At 45.9% G+C, this 13,962-nt stretch overlaps 1 protein-coding gene across 6 annotated transcripts in view; it reads right to left on the bottom strand.

Moving 5' to 3' along the window:
- Positions 1-13,962, bottom strand: part of pmfbp1 (polyamine modulated factor 1 binding protein 1) — a 1,352,449-nt gene that overhangs the window by 780,820 nt on the left and 557,667 nt on the right. For all 6 annotated transcript variants that reach the window (XM_072517945.1, XM_072517947.1, XM_072517950.1 and 3 more), the window contains exons 11-12: positions 4,825-4,908; positions 4,411-4,557 (exon numbers count right to left, since the gene is read on the bottom strand). In XM_072517945.1, coding sequence (XP_072374046.1) covers positions 4,411-4,557; positions 4,825-4,908 — 231 coding nt within the window. The remainder of the gene's footprint in view (positions 1-4,410; positions 4,558-4,824; positions 4,909-13,962) is intronic.

Below are 13,962 nucleotides of genomic sequence, written 5' to 3'. Positions count from 1 at the left end.
TTGAGGTACCCCCCGGTGCAGGATCCTCCCCCCCCCCCCTCCCCAGCGTTCCAGCGATGTTCTCGACAGCAGCGACCAGGTGTGGACGGCGCCAGGGGGAACCCGCCGTTTTGGCCTGGCCGCTCAGCCCATCCGGGCCTGAGAATAGAGGGGGTGCCGGAGAATCGCCATTTCGGGTGTCTCTGGCCTGCGGAACTCGACGGGGCCATTCCGCCGCTTGGGAGAATCGCGGGAGGGCGTCGGACCGGCGTCCCGGGAAATTTTGGCGGCCCAGGCGATTCTCCCAACCGGCGCAGGAGTGCAGAATCTCGCCCATGGTGTTATGAGTGACATTTTGCCTGTAAAACAGCATCCATAGTGCGCACACACCCTTTAATGCCGAATGTCATTTTGTTGAGGATGCTAGTATGTGTGAAAGGAACATCTGTCGGATGTATGCTTGGTAAACTGATAGTGACACCAATTAGCATGGAAACTGAGTTGGCATCAACACTGCCAATTTCAAACTCTGCATTCCAGAGCTGCTTCTTAAAAGTGCACAGCTAAAATGCATTCAGCAGCAGGAAGCCCCCAAATCCCTGCCCTGCAAAAGAAATGCAGAATAAAGTGAACATCAACTAATTTCAGGTTATTTGCTGATTGATTTCTACTGATTGTTGTTGAAATTGTAGAAGTGGCAGAATTGTTTAATGTTTCTGTTGTCTACAGGGAGTAATGTGTCACGTGTTGAAGGATTTTAAAAATAACTTCAAGGATACTGCACAAACCAGTTGCTCCCATTTTTGAGTACAGTAGTATGCATTTCCCTTGGAATGTAACAAACCAGAGGATTGTTACTGGCTAATAAGAGCTAGCCATTGACGATATAGCTGATGACTCAGGTATGCAACACACACCAACAAAAACCATGTTGCCATATGAAATGTGATAAAGCAGGTCAGTGGGTTGCTAAAACAATGTTTTCTCTGCCCAGAATACTCTGGAGAAAATCTGCAGTACATGGCAGCGCAGGTGTCAAGATTCGTTACAGTCTGATGCATGCTACACAGCTTCACTTAGCATTAGGGCACAGCCCTTGTCCTCAGCTATACAATGATTGACGGAAGAGTACAAGGAATGGAAGAAGCCTCTGGCCAGGCTATCCATGATCGATCCATATGGCTACAATCCCGATAAACATAACTCCAATTCCATAATCTCAGCTCCACGCACTACTTTCCCTCCATGACAGAGCATCACAGAGTCCACTTGGCCGTAATACAAGAAGCCAATGTGATATAAAAATTCCAAACCATATATGTACAAATCAAACCATGCTATATTGTATTCAAATGTCAGCACCTGCTCGTTCCCTTGGTACCTTTCTAACATGTACTTTTGTTTGTCTTAGTGCTCCAGTGCAGTGCTGCCCCAGTGACTGCAGCTTGGCTAGCAATTTTCAATGGGGTTGACTGCAGAAAGCCGACCAGAATGATCTTAAATAGCTCTGACCCTAGAAACCCAGCTTTGGCCTGCACCATCTTGGCATGGACAGCGGCAGTTTGGGTGAGCTGGCCTCCAGGCAACAGCAAGGATACTGGCAGCGTGGCAATGGTGTCAGGGTAAATGTTGCCACCCTGAGAGGAAAGCAGGTTTGTGTTCTATTGTGTCACTGCCACTCACTCGGGATGGCACTTCAGTATCTGGCAATGTGTTGCAGGACATATTGTTGGAATGTTTTGACATCAAGCCCCTTTGGAGACATGTTTTGTACCTATAGTGGCTGCAGTCTGAGCTTGCATGACTTCAGTCTGCACTTTACCTAGAGCACCCAAATTTTGGCTAGCTTCTTCTTGTGCTGCAATAGAAGCTGAGGAATTAGTCGCCAGACCACAAATTTCATTTTGATGCAAGGCAAAAAAAGTGTCAATAATCAAGGCCCTTTAGTATTATTAGCAGAAACTGCAAGTATTTGAAAACTCTTAACCTTATGTAAATTAACATTGTGCAATTGACGGCAGAGATCAAAAAGCCAGGGCAGTCAATCAATATTTTCCCTGGGCTCAGGTATTTCAACAGTCTAATGTTCACAGCCATGTCTCATTATGCATTCTGGGTTATCTTCTAAATATAGTAGAAAGTAAGGAAAAAGCTATTTTCACAAGTCGTTTTGTCACCAGAGGGTTCATTGATTCCCCTACAGTGTACAGTGGGTCAATGGCCATGAAAGTGACAAGCTTAGCATAGGGGCAGGTGGAGGGGCATAACCTGTCATGGAGGCATGAATTGGCATGGATGGTACATGAGGGGAGCAGGGGTGAGCAGGTGTGAGGGGTGCAGCTTGTGGGCCCTACTTTTTAAAAAATTAGGACTGGGACGATGTCCCACAGCACCAAGGCAGGAGATTTCTGTGGCTGCCTCTGGCTGCTACCCGCACTCACCCCCAGCAATGAAGAGCCCATTTTTGCGGGCACTCCCACCTGAGATAACTGCACCAAGTTGGAAATGTTCCCAACTCTTGCTACCCAGCTGAAAGATGAAAATCCAGGCTTATGGCTCTGAGTTAGATTAGCGGGCCTCCTGGAACTCTGGATAGGTGACATATCTCCTTCTCTCCACCTCCTGTACCATGATTTCCAACGTAGGAATATCTTGGGGCCCACTGACACATTGTGTCATTCTTGTGTCTTTTAAAATTACAATTAATTTGTTATTGAATTACTTCTAGCAGCTGCTTCAGCCAAAATGTATTTCCCCTTTAAGAGGTGCAGGGTGTTTTTTTGGTAGTGTCGGCTTCTTTTAAATGGTGTTAGCTTCATGATTTTGGGACCCTCGCTGAAGCATTTAACAAAACGTTTAGTGCTGGTTGCACGATATAATCATAAATTAGCAGGCAGCAAAGGTTTGCATACTGCCTGTGTTGAAACCAATGGCACAGGTTAATTGGGCATTATGATTCTTGCACCTGTTTTTGGAGGTCATCAAATATTGCAGCTACCAAATGAAGATCTAATCACCAGTGATTAAGATGAGACAGCGTCTAAAGATGTAAAAAGCATCTACTGTATATCACAGCGCACACTGCAACCAACTAAAATTCACATTTCTTTTGCTATACCACACAAAAGAGAATCAAGCCAATACAATTTTTGCATGTATGACTTTATTCAATACCATACGTAAGAGTTACATATATATGCGACTTTAATGCTGTTAATTACTCACTGTGCTTCCCTTGTTAACTGCATACCAATAGTCACCATATAGGATTAAAATTCAATTCAGCAGACAATCATTTAATTTTGGGGCTCAATTAATAAACACCTTTCAACATAATTTGTAGTTTATGACATCAAATTTTTTTTTAAATTACTGCCATGTAAACTGTACTATTCAGATGATATCAATTTAAAGAATTATTCACTGGGTTGGTGTTAAAGAATGAAAAAGAGGTTACTACCTCTTGCTTCAATCTGCATGCACCATCACAGACTATTGCCGACCTTAATGGAGGATGAATCAGGTCTATTATGAGATGACATACTGTAGACTGTCTCAACAGTTAGATATATAAATCTCGGCCCACTGTCCGTGTGGAGGTTGCATATTCCTCCCGTGTCGGCGTGGGTCTCACCCCCACAACCCAAAAATGTGCAGAGTAGGTGGATTGGACAAGTTAATTTGCCCCTTAATTTTAAAAAAATCATTGGGTACTCTAAATTTATTTAAAAAAATATATACATATTATATTAAAGAGAGAACATCAGTAGGAAAACAATACATATGATACGAATTCAGATAGTAAACAAATTTAAAAATCAAATAAGTTCTGAAACATAAATAATACTGCGAATATAGAAATGGTCTTTCCAGTTCTTTTTTGGTTTATTTCACAATACAAATTTAGACAACGAAAAAGCTTTTACACAGAGGAAACTGAGGTATTTCCACATTATTGAGAAACTTTGGTAGTCCAGGTTCAATAAACGAATAGGTCAGCAAAGACATTTCACAAGTTGAATAAATTGTTGGTTGCAGCATTTTAGTTTTACTAGCCCAACAATTTAGCATATTGGTAACAACATTTTTTGATTATTTATTTTAACATCTTGGGTAAAGAAAATAATTTAAGTGCTGAAATTTAAAATATGTTGTAGTTATTTTTGGACAGAATACCTACAAATGGAACAAAGATAAATAATTTTCAAGTTCCTTTTTGAATAGAGCAAATTACCGTATTCCTTTCCTCCCCCCCCAAAAAACAGATGTACATGCTTCCCAGTGAGATAGAAAATATTTGACGTCTAAATTAGATACACAACAGCATTAATTCCAGCTAATGCAGCGTTGAATATATTTGAAACGTGCAAGCTACACTCAGGTTACTTTGCAGATTAAGGCCTAAAGCCTGAGGGTACAGTAAATGCCTACCTGTTTTTGGCCCTCTTTGTGCAGCTTCTTGGTGGTATCCAGCTCCTCTTTCAGTTGTTGCAGGCAGCTCTGCTTTTGTTCCAGCTTAGCTTCTCCTTCTCTTAGCTCTGTCTGCAGATGGTAAATCCTTCTTTCTTGTACATCCAACTGCCAATCCACACACAAATTATGGACACAAAATTTTAATATATTCTATTGTCACCACATTAGACTATTTTAAAAAGTCAAAAGAAAATCTTGGCAGAATCGCAATGCTTAAGTCTTCAGGAAGCCAATATGGTGGCACTGAGCAGCAAAGCCAATACTATTGATGTCCTTTACAGCCCAGACTCAAATCAGCTTAATCCAGCTTTCTGTGATACATTTCCGTATTTGATTTAGAATTAGAGAAGAAATTAAAAATAATTAAGGTACCTCAGTTGTTAACCCATCTCTCTTCTCCTGTAAAAGGAGGACCTCTTTACGGAGATTCAGAATTGTACCATCACGTCGCTCGAGCTAGAAAAGAGTTCACATTTCAAGAAAGAATCCACGAATGTCAACCAATGAGCAATTAGAAAGACAAGACAAGATATTGATCTGCTAAGAAAACCACTGCCGCAGCCATACAGCTAACAAGGTCCCATTTCCCCAGCTCTGCACTGAAAGGTAACTCTTCATTACCATCTGCCCATTATTGATCATTGTTAAGTATCACAAAACCTGGCTGAATCCACAAAATCGAGCAGAGGGATAAAGAAAGCAAGTCAATGGCCTCTTCATTTTGGCTTAAATGAGGAATAAAACTGCAAATCTCTCTGATAAAAGAAACAAAATGATCCGTTGATCAATCTAACTGAACAGTATTCAAAATAGCTTCTCTTGCACAATTAAAATGATACATGCAGCTCAAGTTAAAGCAAACAGGGAATTTGCAAAATAATTTCACAGTCTACCCGAAAAATATAGTACATATTTTATGACCATTCCTTCTGAATAGATTAATTCGCTTATTGACTCATTACTGAATACAAAAATGACCATTAAGATAGGCAAATGATGGACCAAAATTTAGAATCAAACTTGTGATGGTTATAAACATAGCAAATTAAAACCAGATAGATATTTCACAGCAGTGGAATAGAGAATCCATCTTACAACATGTTTTTCAATTAAGAAACTTGAATTCTTTAAAAAAATAAAACTGTTCCTTAACTAGTTCTTTTATGCAGCCCTACTGGTAAATTACATAATTGAGATATAGAAATATCAAATGGCATGGGCTGAAACAATCTGAATATATTTTAATCAGGTTAATCAAACAGAACACAAATTAAATTAGTAAGTAATTTATTTTTAAATCTTCACACAAAATGCAATAAAAGTTTGAAATGATTCCGCAGGTAAGACAGTGAAATCAAATTCAAGATGTAATTGATAGCAGGCTAGGTCAATCGAAATAATAGAGGGATGATCTTAATATAATTGCGAAGAACTGTGCATGCTGAAAATCTGAAAGACTGAATGGAAAATGCTGGAAATACACAGCAGGTCTGGCAACAACTGTGGAAAAAGGAACAAGTATGATTTCAGGTTAGTCGCCTGGTTCTCTTGCCACAAATGTGGCCAGATCTGCTGAGTATTTCTCACATTTTCTATTTTTATTAAAGGAATTACCTTTGTGGGTTTAAAAGGTATTTTCTTGTTCTTGACTCATTATTCTTTTCCCCATTTAAACATGCACACATTTTGTATTAGTGAGTGTAGGTCCCACAAACCGGTATCACCAAGCCTTGTGCCTAGGAGATGTAAACCTCACTTGTGTTTGTATAAAGTTTAAGCTTTTTGCATACTAAAGTCAAAGAGGACTGAAAATGTAAAGACAGAAAGTACAAAACGGGGCATTTTCTTCGATTACATGATGTTAAGATAAGCAATACTACACAAGGTTAAGTATTTGCGCCCACATTTTTTGGGTAGCCTTCACAGAGGCTTGAATAACCTTAGGCAATGCACTCCTTTACATTATGCACTGATAAACAAAATTGCTTGGATTGGTTAAGCAGGATCAGCTGCTTCAGTTGTATCCTGCCAGTATCAACTATGGTGACTACACAGCCATGTGACCATGAATTGATCCTGTCCAATTAATTTATTTTTAATCAAAGTTAAATTTAACATGGCACATCTATACACCTGGCAAGTGGCTGAATTAGAAGGGTGAAAAAATAAAGTAAATGATTGTGTCCTGAAGTGCTTGTTTATCTGGACAACAAAGAACATTAATTTGATCTTTAAAAATGGATCTCAAATTAGAAGAGTTGTAACTGACAAAGTTCTGCAATGGAGTGTAGGAGTTATATTTAAAATCTTGGTGAAATTGTACATTCAATCATTGAAAATTTAATATTTAAAATTGTTTAATTCTATATAGCAATTTATAAAATATATAAAAATAGCAAGTTTTAAAAAAAAACTGCATTAGTCCAAGGGCCAATTCAAATGTTAAAGCTGGCACTTCCATCTGAAAGTGAATTTTGGCACTAAGGTTTGGAGACAAAGGAGATTATAGAAATGTTACATAGATTGACTACACTGCTATGAACCTTGACTTGACAGTATCAAATCTACAAAGTTGATCCAGCAATCAATGGCGAAACACTTTGGGACTTGCTAATGTAGAAGAATTGTTGATTACAACCATCAGCTTTCTCAATTCTATGCAGTAGTCAAAAGTTCATGAAAGGAGACAAACCATCTCGATGCCCTATGGCTACAATTTAATCAAGAAGTCATTGTCATTCCAATAACTAACCAGTCGTCAAAATATCTGTTGTGATTTTTTAGTATAATCATGGGAGAGTTCTTTTGGGAGCAGAAGATCCATTTATACTCAAAAAACAGGAGCAATTATTTCAATCATATGTTCATACGTTACTTGCTGTATAAGATGAATATTTTCAGTCAAAACCTTTCTACTCATCATAAGACTCCATCATAGAGAGCAATTCTGTTTGGTCTAATATCTCCAATACATTTTCTTGTCACATGACATGCAGAGAATATCAAATACATAATACAAACATGACAATTTTTCATTGGTATGATCTTAAATTCAGCAATGACAAATTATACACTATAGTGCAAAATAAGGTCGCCTGACCATCGCTTGCCTGGAAATTAGGCCTGGGGCATTTAACTGGGGCCTCATTACAATCTCATAGGCGGATTTCCACCTGGTTCATTGTCACATTGAGACCTCCCCATTTGTGGATTGTAATTGCTGGCAATTCAGCAAGAGGATATTTAAAGTACCAATACATCTCCTGAAGTGAGGTTTCATTATCTCCTGGACAAATGTTGCTGCACAAGTATGTCGAGGATACAAGCCCTCAGATCTCTGAAGTCTTCCTGTGGAACTACTGGAATAAAGGATGGGCAAGAAAGTTTTCTAAGTCAGTGGGAGGATGGCTCCAAAATACCACACCCACCAGGCATCGAGATAGCATTACTCAGTATTGAAATTGCTCTGTAAATTGCTGTTCAGCAATGATTGGATCAACAATCACTCTTTTCTTTCAACTTTTCCCTCATCATTTCTCTTACTTTCCTTCCAAAGTGCTACTTCTTATCTGCACTTATCTGCATTCCACTCATCTGCATTCTAATTATCATCATTCAGCCACTTGAAAATATGCTCCAGGTCAGGGGTCTGTAATCCACAGCTCTGGAGCCACCAGCAGCTCTTTTAACATCACATTTGCAGCTCACAATTTTTTCCAAGTTGGATCATATTAACATGGAAAAAAATTGGGACTTCCTGTGGCGGCTATGAAGGAGTAAGTCGCACATTTGGTGGCTCCTGCTCTGGTCGGACTTTCGGACCTTTCCCCCGGACTTTTTCCCGGTTTTAAATGGTGAATTCGAAGGCTGAGGCAATTGGGCACTGTTTCCACGCATCGGTGTGTGGAGAAAAGAACCAGGGGTGAAATTCTCCAGTATCAGCGCGATGTCCGACGACCGGCGCCAAAAACGGCGCAAATAGTCGGGCATCGCGCCGCCCCAAAGGTGCGGAATCCTCCGCATCTTGGGGGGCCCAGCCCTAACCTTGAGGGGCTAGGCCCGCGCCGGACTGATTTCCGCCCCGCCGGCTTGCGGAAAAGGCCTTTGGTGCCCTGCCAGCTGGCGCGGAAATGACATTGCCGGGCGGCGCGTGCGCGGGAGCATCAGCGGCCACTCACGGCATCCCCGCGCATGCGCAGTGGAGGGAGTCTCTTCCGCCTCTGCCATGGTGGAGACCGTGGCGAAGGCGGAAGGAAAAGAGTGCCCCCACGGCACAGGCCCCCCCGCGGATCGGTGGGCCCCGATTGCGGGCCAGGCCACTGTGGGGGCACCCCCCCCGGGGCCAGATCGCCCCGCTCCCCCCCCCAGGACCCCAGAGCCCACCCGCGCCGCCTTGTCCCGCCGGTAAGAGAGGTGGTTTAATCCACGCCGGTAGGACAGGCATCCTAGCAGCGGGACTTCGGCCCATTCGGGCCGGCCAACCGGCACAGCGTGATTCCCGCCCCTGCCGAATCTCCGGTGCCGGAGAATTCGGCAACCGGCGGGGGCGGGATTCACGCCAGCCCTCGGCGATTCTCCGACCCGGCGGGGGGTCGGAGAATCTCGCCCCAGAAGTGCACGAAAAGGCAGAAATAAGAAGATAGGCAAGAGCTGTGCTGAAGTTGCAGCAGGAGACAGCATAGCCGAGGACTGGACCCTTGGGGTGTCGGCACAGTGATCAACGGAGCAGTTGATGCAGGTCATCCAGGACGGCTTTGCCAAACAGAAACGGGACTGTCTGGACCCGATTAAAGAATCGATTGATAGGCTGGAGCACAGATTGGACGCCCATGATCGGGAGATCCAGAAGGTTGAGAAGGCGCTGGCTGAGCAGGAGGAGCATCAAAAAGCAGTTGAGCTGGAGGTGGGGATGCTGCGTGACCAGCAGAAAAGGCTTCTGGAGAAAATGGAAGTCCTAGAGAATAGGTACCGGCAGAACTTAAGAATTGTCGGGCTCCTGGAGGGGGCTGAGGGAGCGGATGCTGGGGTATACTTAGCGGGTATGTTCAAAAAGCTGCTGGGGGAGGGGACATTCTCCCGACCCTTGGAGGTGGACAGAGCGTATAGAGCGCTTGCGAGAAAGCCGTGAGCGGGGGGCCCTCCGAGGGCAAAGGTGGTTCCTGGACAAGGAATGTATTCTTCAGTGGGCCAAGCGAACGCGGAGCTGTAAGTGGGGCAACAGTATCCTGCAGATGTACCAGGACCTGAGTGTGGAGGTGGCGAGGAAAAGGGCAGGCTTCAACCAAGTTAAGTCAATCTTCTTCAAGAAACAGGTGAGGTTTGGACTGCTGTATCTGGCTCGTCTTTGGGTCACATATGAGGACCAACATCATTATTTTGAGTCTCCCGAAGATGCGCTGGACTTTGCTAAAGGAAAAGAACTGGTGGGGGGGCTGAGAACTCTTGAACTTTGAGGCAACTTGTTGGCCTATATTGGGCCCCTTTCTTTTTTAATTTGTTTTTTCTTTCTGTTTTTGAGTTCTGTTTACGAAGGGGGGGGAAAGTTTTTTCGATTTCGGGTTTTCTTTTAGGTGGATCTTGGCAATGTCTTTTTCGTTGATGTGCACTTTTGTGGGGTGGAGACGTGCTTGTTTGCGTTTCGGTGGGTGGTTTTTTTTTTTTTGCAGCTGGGTGATTGTGTGGGGATTGTTAGATGAGTGAATTTGTTTGTACGAGCGGGAGGAGGGGAGCGAGGGAACAATAGGTGGGAGACCTTTTGGCGCCGGGGTGGGGGCCACCAAGCTAGCTGGGTGAGCTAGCTCACGGAAGCACAGTGGGGTGTGTGCATATGTTCAGTTTACTATATGGGTTAGGTTTTAGAGTAGTGTTGCCGGGGGGGGGAGTGGTTTTGCTGACGAGGGAGGGACTTCGGTGGAGGGACAGTGAGGAGGTCGGGGGGGGCAGGCCGGAGGAGGCACGCACAGGGGCTGGAGGCGGGCCCAAGAAAGGGGATGGCTGATCAGCAGAGGTGGGGGGGGGATGTTGCCCCCCAACTAGGCTGATCATCTGGAATGTTCGAGGGGTAAATGAGCTGGTTAAGAGGGCAAGTGTGTTCGCGCATCTCAGGGGACTGAAGGCGGACGTGGTAATGTTGCAGGAGACTCACCTTAGAGTAGTGGATCAGGTTAGATTGAGGAAAGGCTGGGTCAGTGAGGTTTTCCACTTGGGGCTGGATACAAAGACTAGAGGGATTGCGATCTTGATTAATAAGCGGGTGATATTTGAGGTGGGTAGAACAGTTTTGGATGTGGGGGGTCGATATATTATGGTTAGTGGTAAGCTGGAGGGGGTGAAGGTAGTGCTGGTTAATGTATATGCGCCAAATTGGGATGACGTGGAATTTATAAAGAGAATGTTAGGGAAGATACCGGACCATGACTCGCACAAACTGATCATGGGAGGGGACTTTAATACAGTTATCGAACCCGGCCTGGATTGGTCATGCTTGAAAACGGGCAGGGTGCCAGCAATGCCAAAGGAACTGAAAGGGTTCATGGAGCAGATGGAGGGGTGGATCCATGGAGATTTAGGCAGCCGAGGGTGAAGGAGTTTTCCTTCTACTTCCACGTACATAAGGTGTACTCTCGGATCGATTTCTTTGTTTTGGGTAGGCCTTGCCGGCAGGGGTTGTGGACACGAGGTATTCGGCGGTTACGATCTCGGACCATGCTCCGCATTGGGTTGACCTGCAGGTTAGTACAGATAGCAATCAGCGCCCGCAATGGAGGTTGGATGTAGGGCTATTGGCGGACGAAGTGGTGTGCGAGAGGCTGAGGAAATGCATGCTGAATTACCTGCAGGTAAATGATACAGGGGAGGTCTCAGCAGCGGTGGTCTGGGAAACGCTGAAGGCAGTGGTGAGAGGAGAGCTGATCTCGATACGGGCTCACAGGGACTGGGCGGACAGGGCAGAGATGGACCGACTGGTGAAAGAGATTCTACAAATCGACAGGAGGTACGCGGAGACTCCAGAGATAGGGCTTTTAAGGGAACGGCGGAGGCTTCAGGCGGAATTTGGCTTGTTAACCACGGGGAGAGCAGTGGAACAGCTGAGAAAGGCGAGTGGGGCGATATACGAGCATGGTGAGAAGGCCAGCAGGATGCGTGCACAGCAGCTCAGAAAGAGGGAGGCAGCTAGAGAAATAGGGAAAGTTATCGACGGGGATGGGAACTTAGTTGGGGACTCGGCAGGGGTGAGTAAGGCGTTTCGGGATTTTTACAGCAGGTTGCACAGGTCGGAACACCCTGTGGGGCCGGAGGGGATGAGGCACTTCCTGGAGGAGCTGACTTTCCCGAAGGTGGACAGGGACCTGGTAGAAGGGCTGGGGCCCTGTTCGGGTTGGAAGAGATAGTGGAGGGCTTGAAGGCCATGCAGGCGGGTAAACCCCCGGGACCAGACAGGTACCCCGCAGAGTTCTATAAAAAGTTCTCCTGGATATTGGGACCGGTGCTGATGAAGGTGTTTAACGAGGCAAGGGAAAGGGGGATTCTGCCCCAGACGGTGTCACAGGTCACGATTTCGCTTATCCTAAAGCGGGACATGAACCCAGAGCTATGTGGGTCTTACAGGCCGATTTCCCTGTTGAACGTAGATGCCAAACTGCTGGCCAAAATTTTGTCCTCTAGGATCGAGGATTGTGTGCTGAACGTCATTGTGGAGAATCAGACGGGGTTCGTTAAGGGCAAGCAACTGGTGGCCAATGTAAGAAGGCTGTTAAACGTGATCATGATGCCCCCGGAGAGTAGGGATGTGGAGGTAGTGGTCGCGATGGATGCGGAGAAAGCTTTTGACCGGGTTGAGTTGGATTATTTATGGGAGGTTCTGGAGCGGTTTGGATTTGGGAGGGGCTTTATTGACTGGGTTAGGTTGCTGTACCAGGCTCTTGTGGCAAGTGTACGGACGAACAGGACAACTTCGGACTATTTTAGACTGCACCGGGGGACGAGACAGGGATGCCCCCTCTCCCCACTGCTGTTTGCGCTGGCTATAGAGCCACTGGCAATTGCTCTGAGGGCCTCAAGGGGCTGGTCCGGTTTGGGGAGGGGGGTGGGGGGGTGGAGCACAGAGTCTCGCTGTATGCGGACAACCTGCTTTTGTATGTTTTGGATCCATTTGAGGGAATGGAAGAAATTATGGGAATGTTAGGGGATTTTGGCCGGTTTTCGGGGTATAAGCGGTCCAGGCGAGGGGTCAGGAGAGGCGACTGGGGGAACTGCCGTTTAGAGTGGTAGGGGACAGTTTCAGGTACCTAGGTATCCAAGTGGCGCGGGATTGGGACCGGCTACATAAACTGAACTTCGCCCGGTTGGTGGATCAGATGAAGGAGGATTTCCGGAGATGGGATGCGCTCCTGTTGTCTCTGGTGGGCAGAGTTCAAACGGTGAAAATGACGGTCCTCCGGAGATTCCAGTTTGTTTTTCAATGTCTCCCCATCTTCCTCCTTTTTTAATCGGGTCAATAAAGTTATAGTGGGCTTTGTATGGGGGGGCAAGTCCCCGCGAGTGAGGAGGGTAATGTTGGAGCAGAGTCGGGGAGAGGGGTGGCTGGTGCTGCCGAACTTTAGCAATTATTACTGGGTGGCTAATATAGCCATGGTTAGGAAGTGGCTGGCGGCCTTGAGAGTCTGGGGGCAATGCAGGAGACATGTGGGAGCAGTCGGAGCATCGGTCTGGTCCCCAATCTGCGATAATCACCGGTTTGCCCGGAGAGGATGGACAGGGGGTTCCGAATTTGACGGAGAGTGGGGGATTGAGAGGATGGGGGACTTGATTATAGAGGGGAGCTTTCTGAGTATGAGGGCTCTGGAAGAGAAGATTGCATTGGCGGGGGGAAATGAATTTCGCTATCTGCAGGTGCGGGACTTTCTGCGTAGACAGGTACCAACCTTCCCACTCCTGCTGCTAAGGGGGATTCAGGGTAGGGTGGTTTCTAGAGGATGGATAGGAGAGGGGAGCGTTTCTGACATTTCTAAGGTGCCATTGGGATCAGACGAGACGCAGACCGAGGAGCTGAAGCGAAAGTGGGAGGAGGAGCTGGGGGGAGAGATAGAGAAGGGCCTTTGGGCAGACGCGTTGAGTAGAGTCAACGCGACCGTGACGTGTGCCAGGCTCAACCTCATACAATTCAAGGTCGTGCACCGAGCTCACATGACAGTGGCCCGGATGAGCAGATTCTTTGGGGTTGAGGGCAGGTGCGCAAAATGTGCGGGAGGGCCAGCGAACCATGTCCACATGTTTTGGACATGTCCAAAGCTTAGGGGATTTTGGCAGCGGTTTGCGGGCGTCATGTCCAAGATATTAAATGTAAGGGTGGCATTGAGTCCAGAGGTGGCGATTTTCGGGGTATTGCAGGATCTGGGAATCCAGGAGGAGAAAGAGGCAGACATTCTGGCCTTTGCTTCCCTGGTAGCCCGGAGGCGGATATTACTAGCATGGAGGGGCTCAAGGCCCCAAAGTCGGAGACCTGGCTAT

The sequence above is a fragment of the Scyliorhinus torazame genome, chromosome 10, assembly GCF_047496885.1.
Source record: "Scyliorhinus torazame isolate Kashiwa2021f chromosome 10, sScyTor2.1, whole genome shotgun sequence".
In the NCBI taxonomy this organism is placed as follows: Eukaryota; Metazoa; Chordata; class Chondrichthyes; order Carcharhiniformes; family Scyliorhinidae; genus Scyliorhinus; species Scyliorhinus torazame.
The sequence above is the reverse complement of the archived record's forward strand: the minus strand, read 5'-3'. Positions and strand labels throughout refer to the sequence as shown.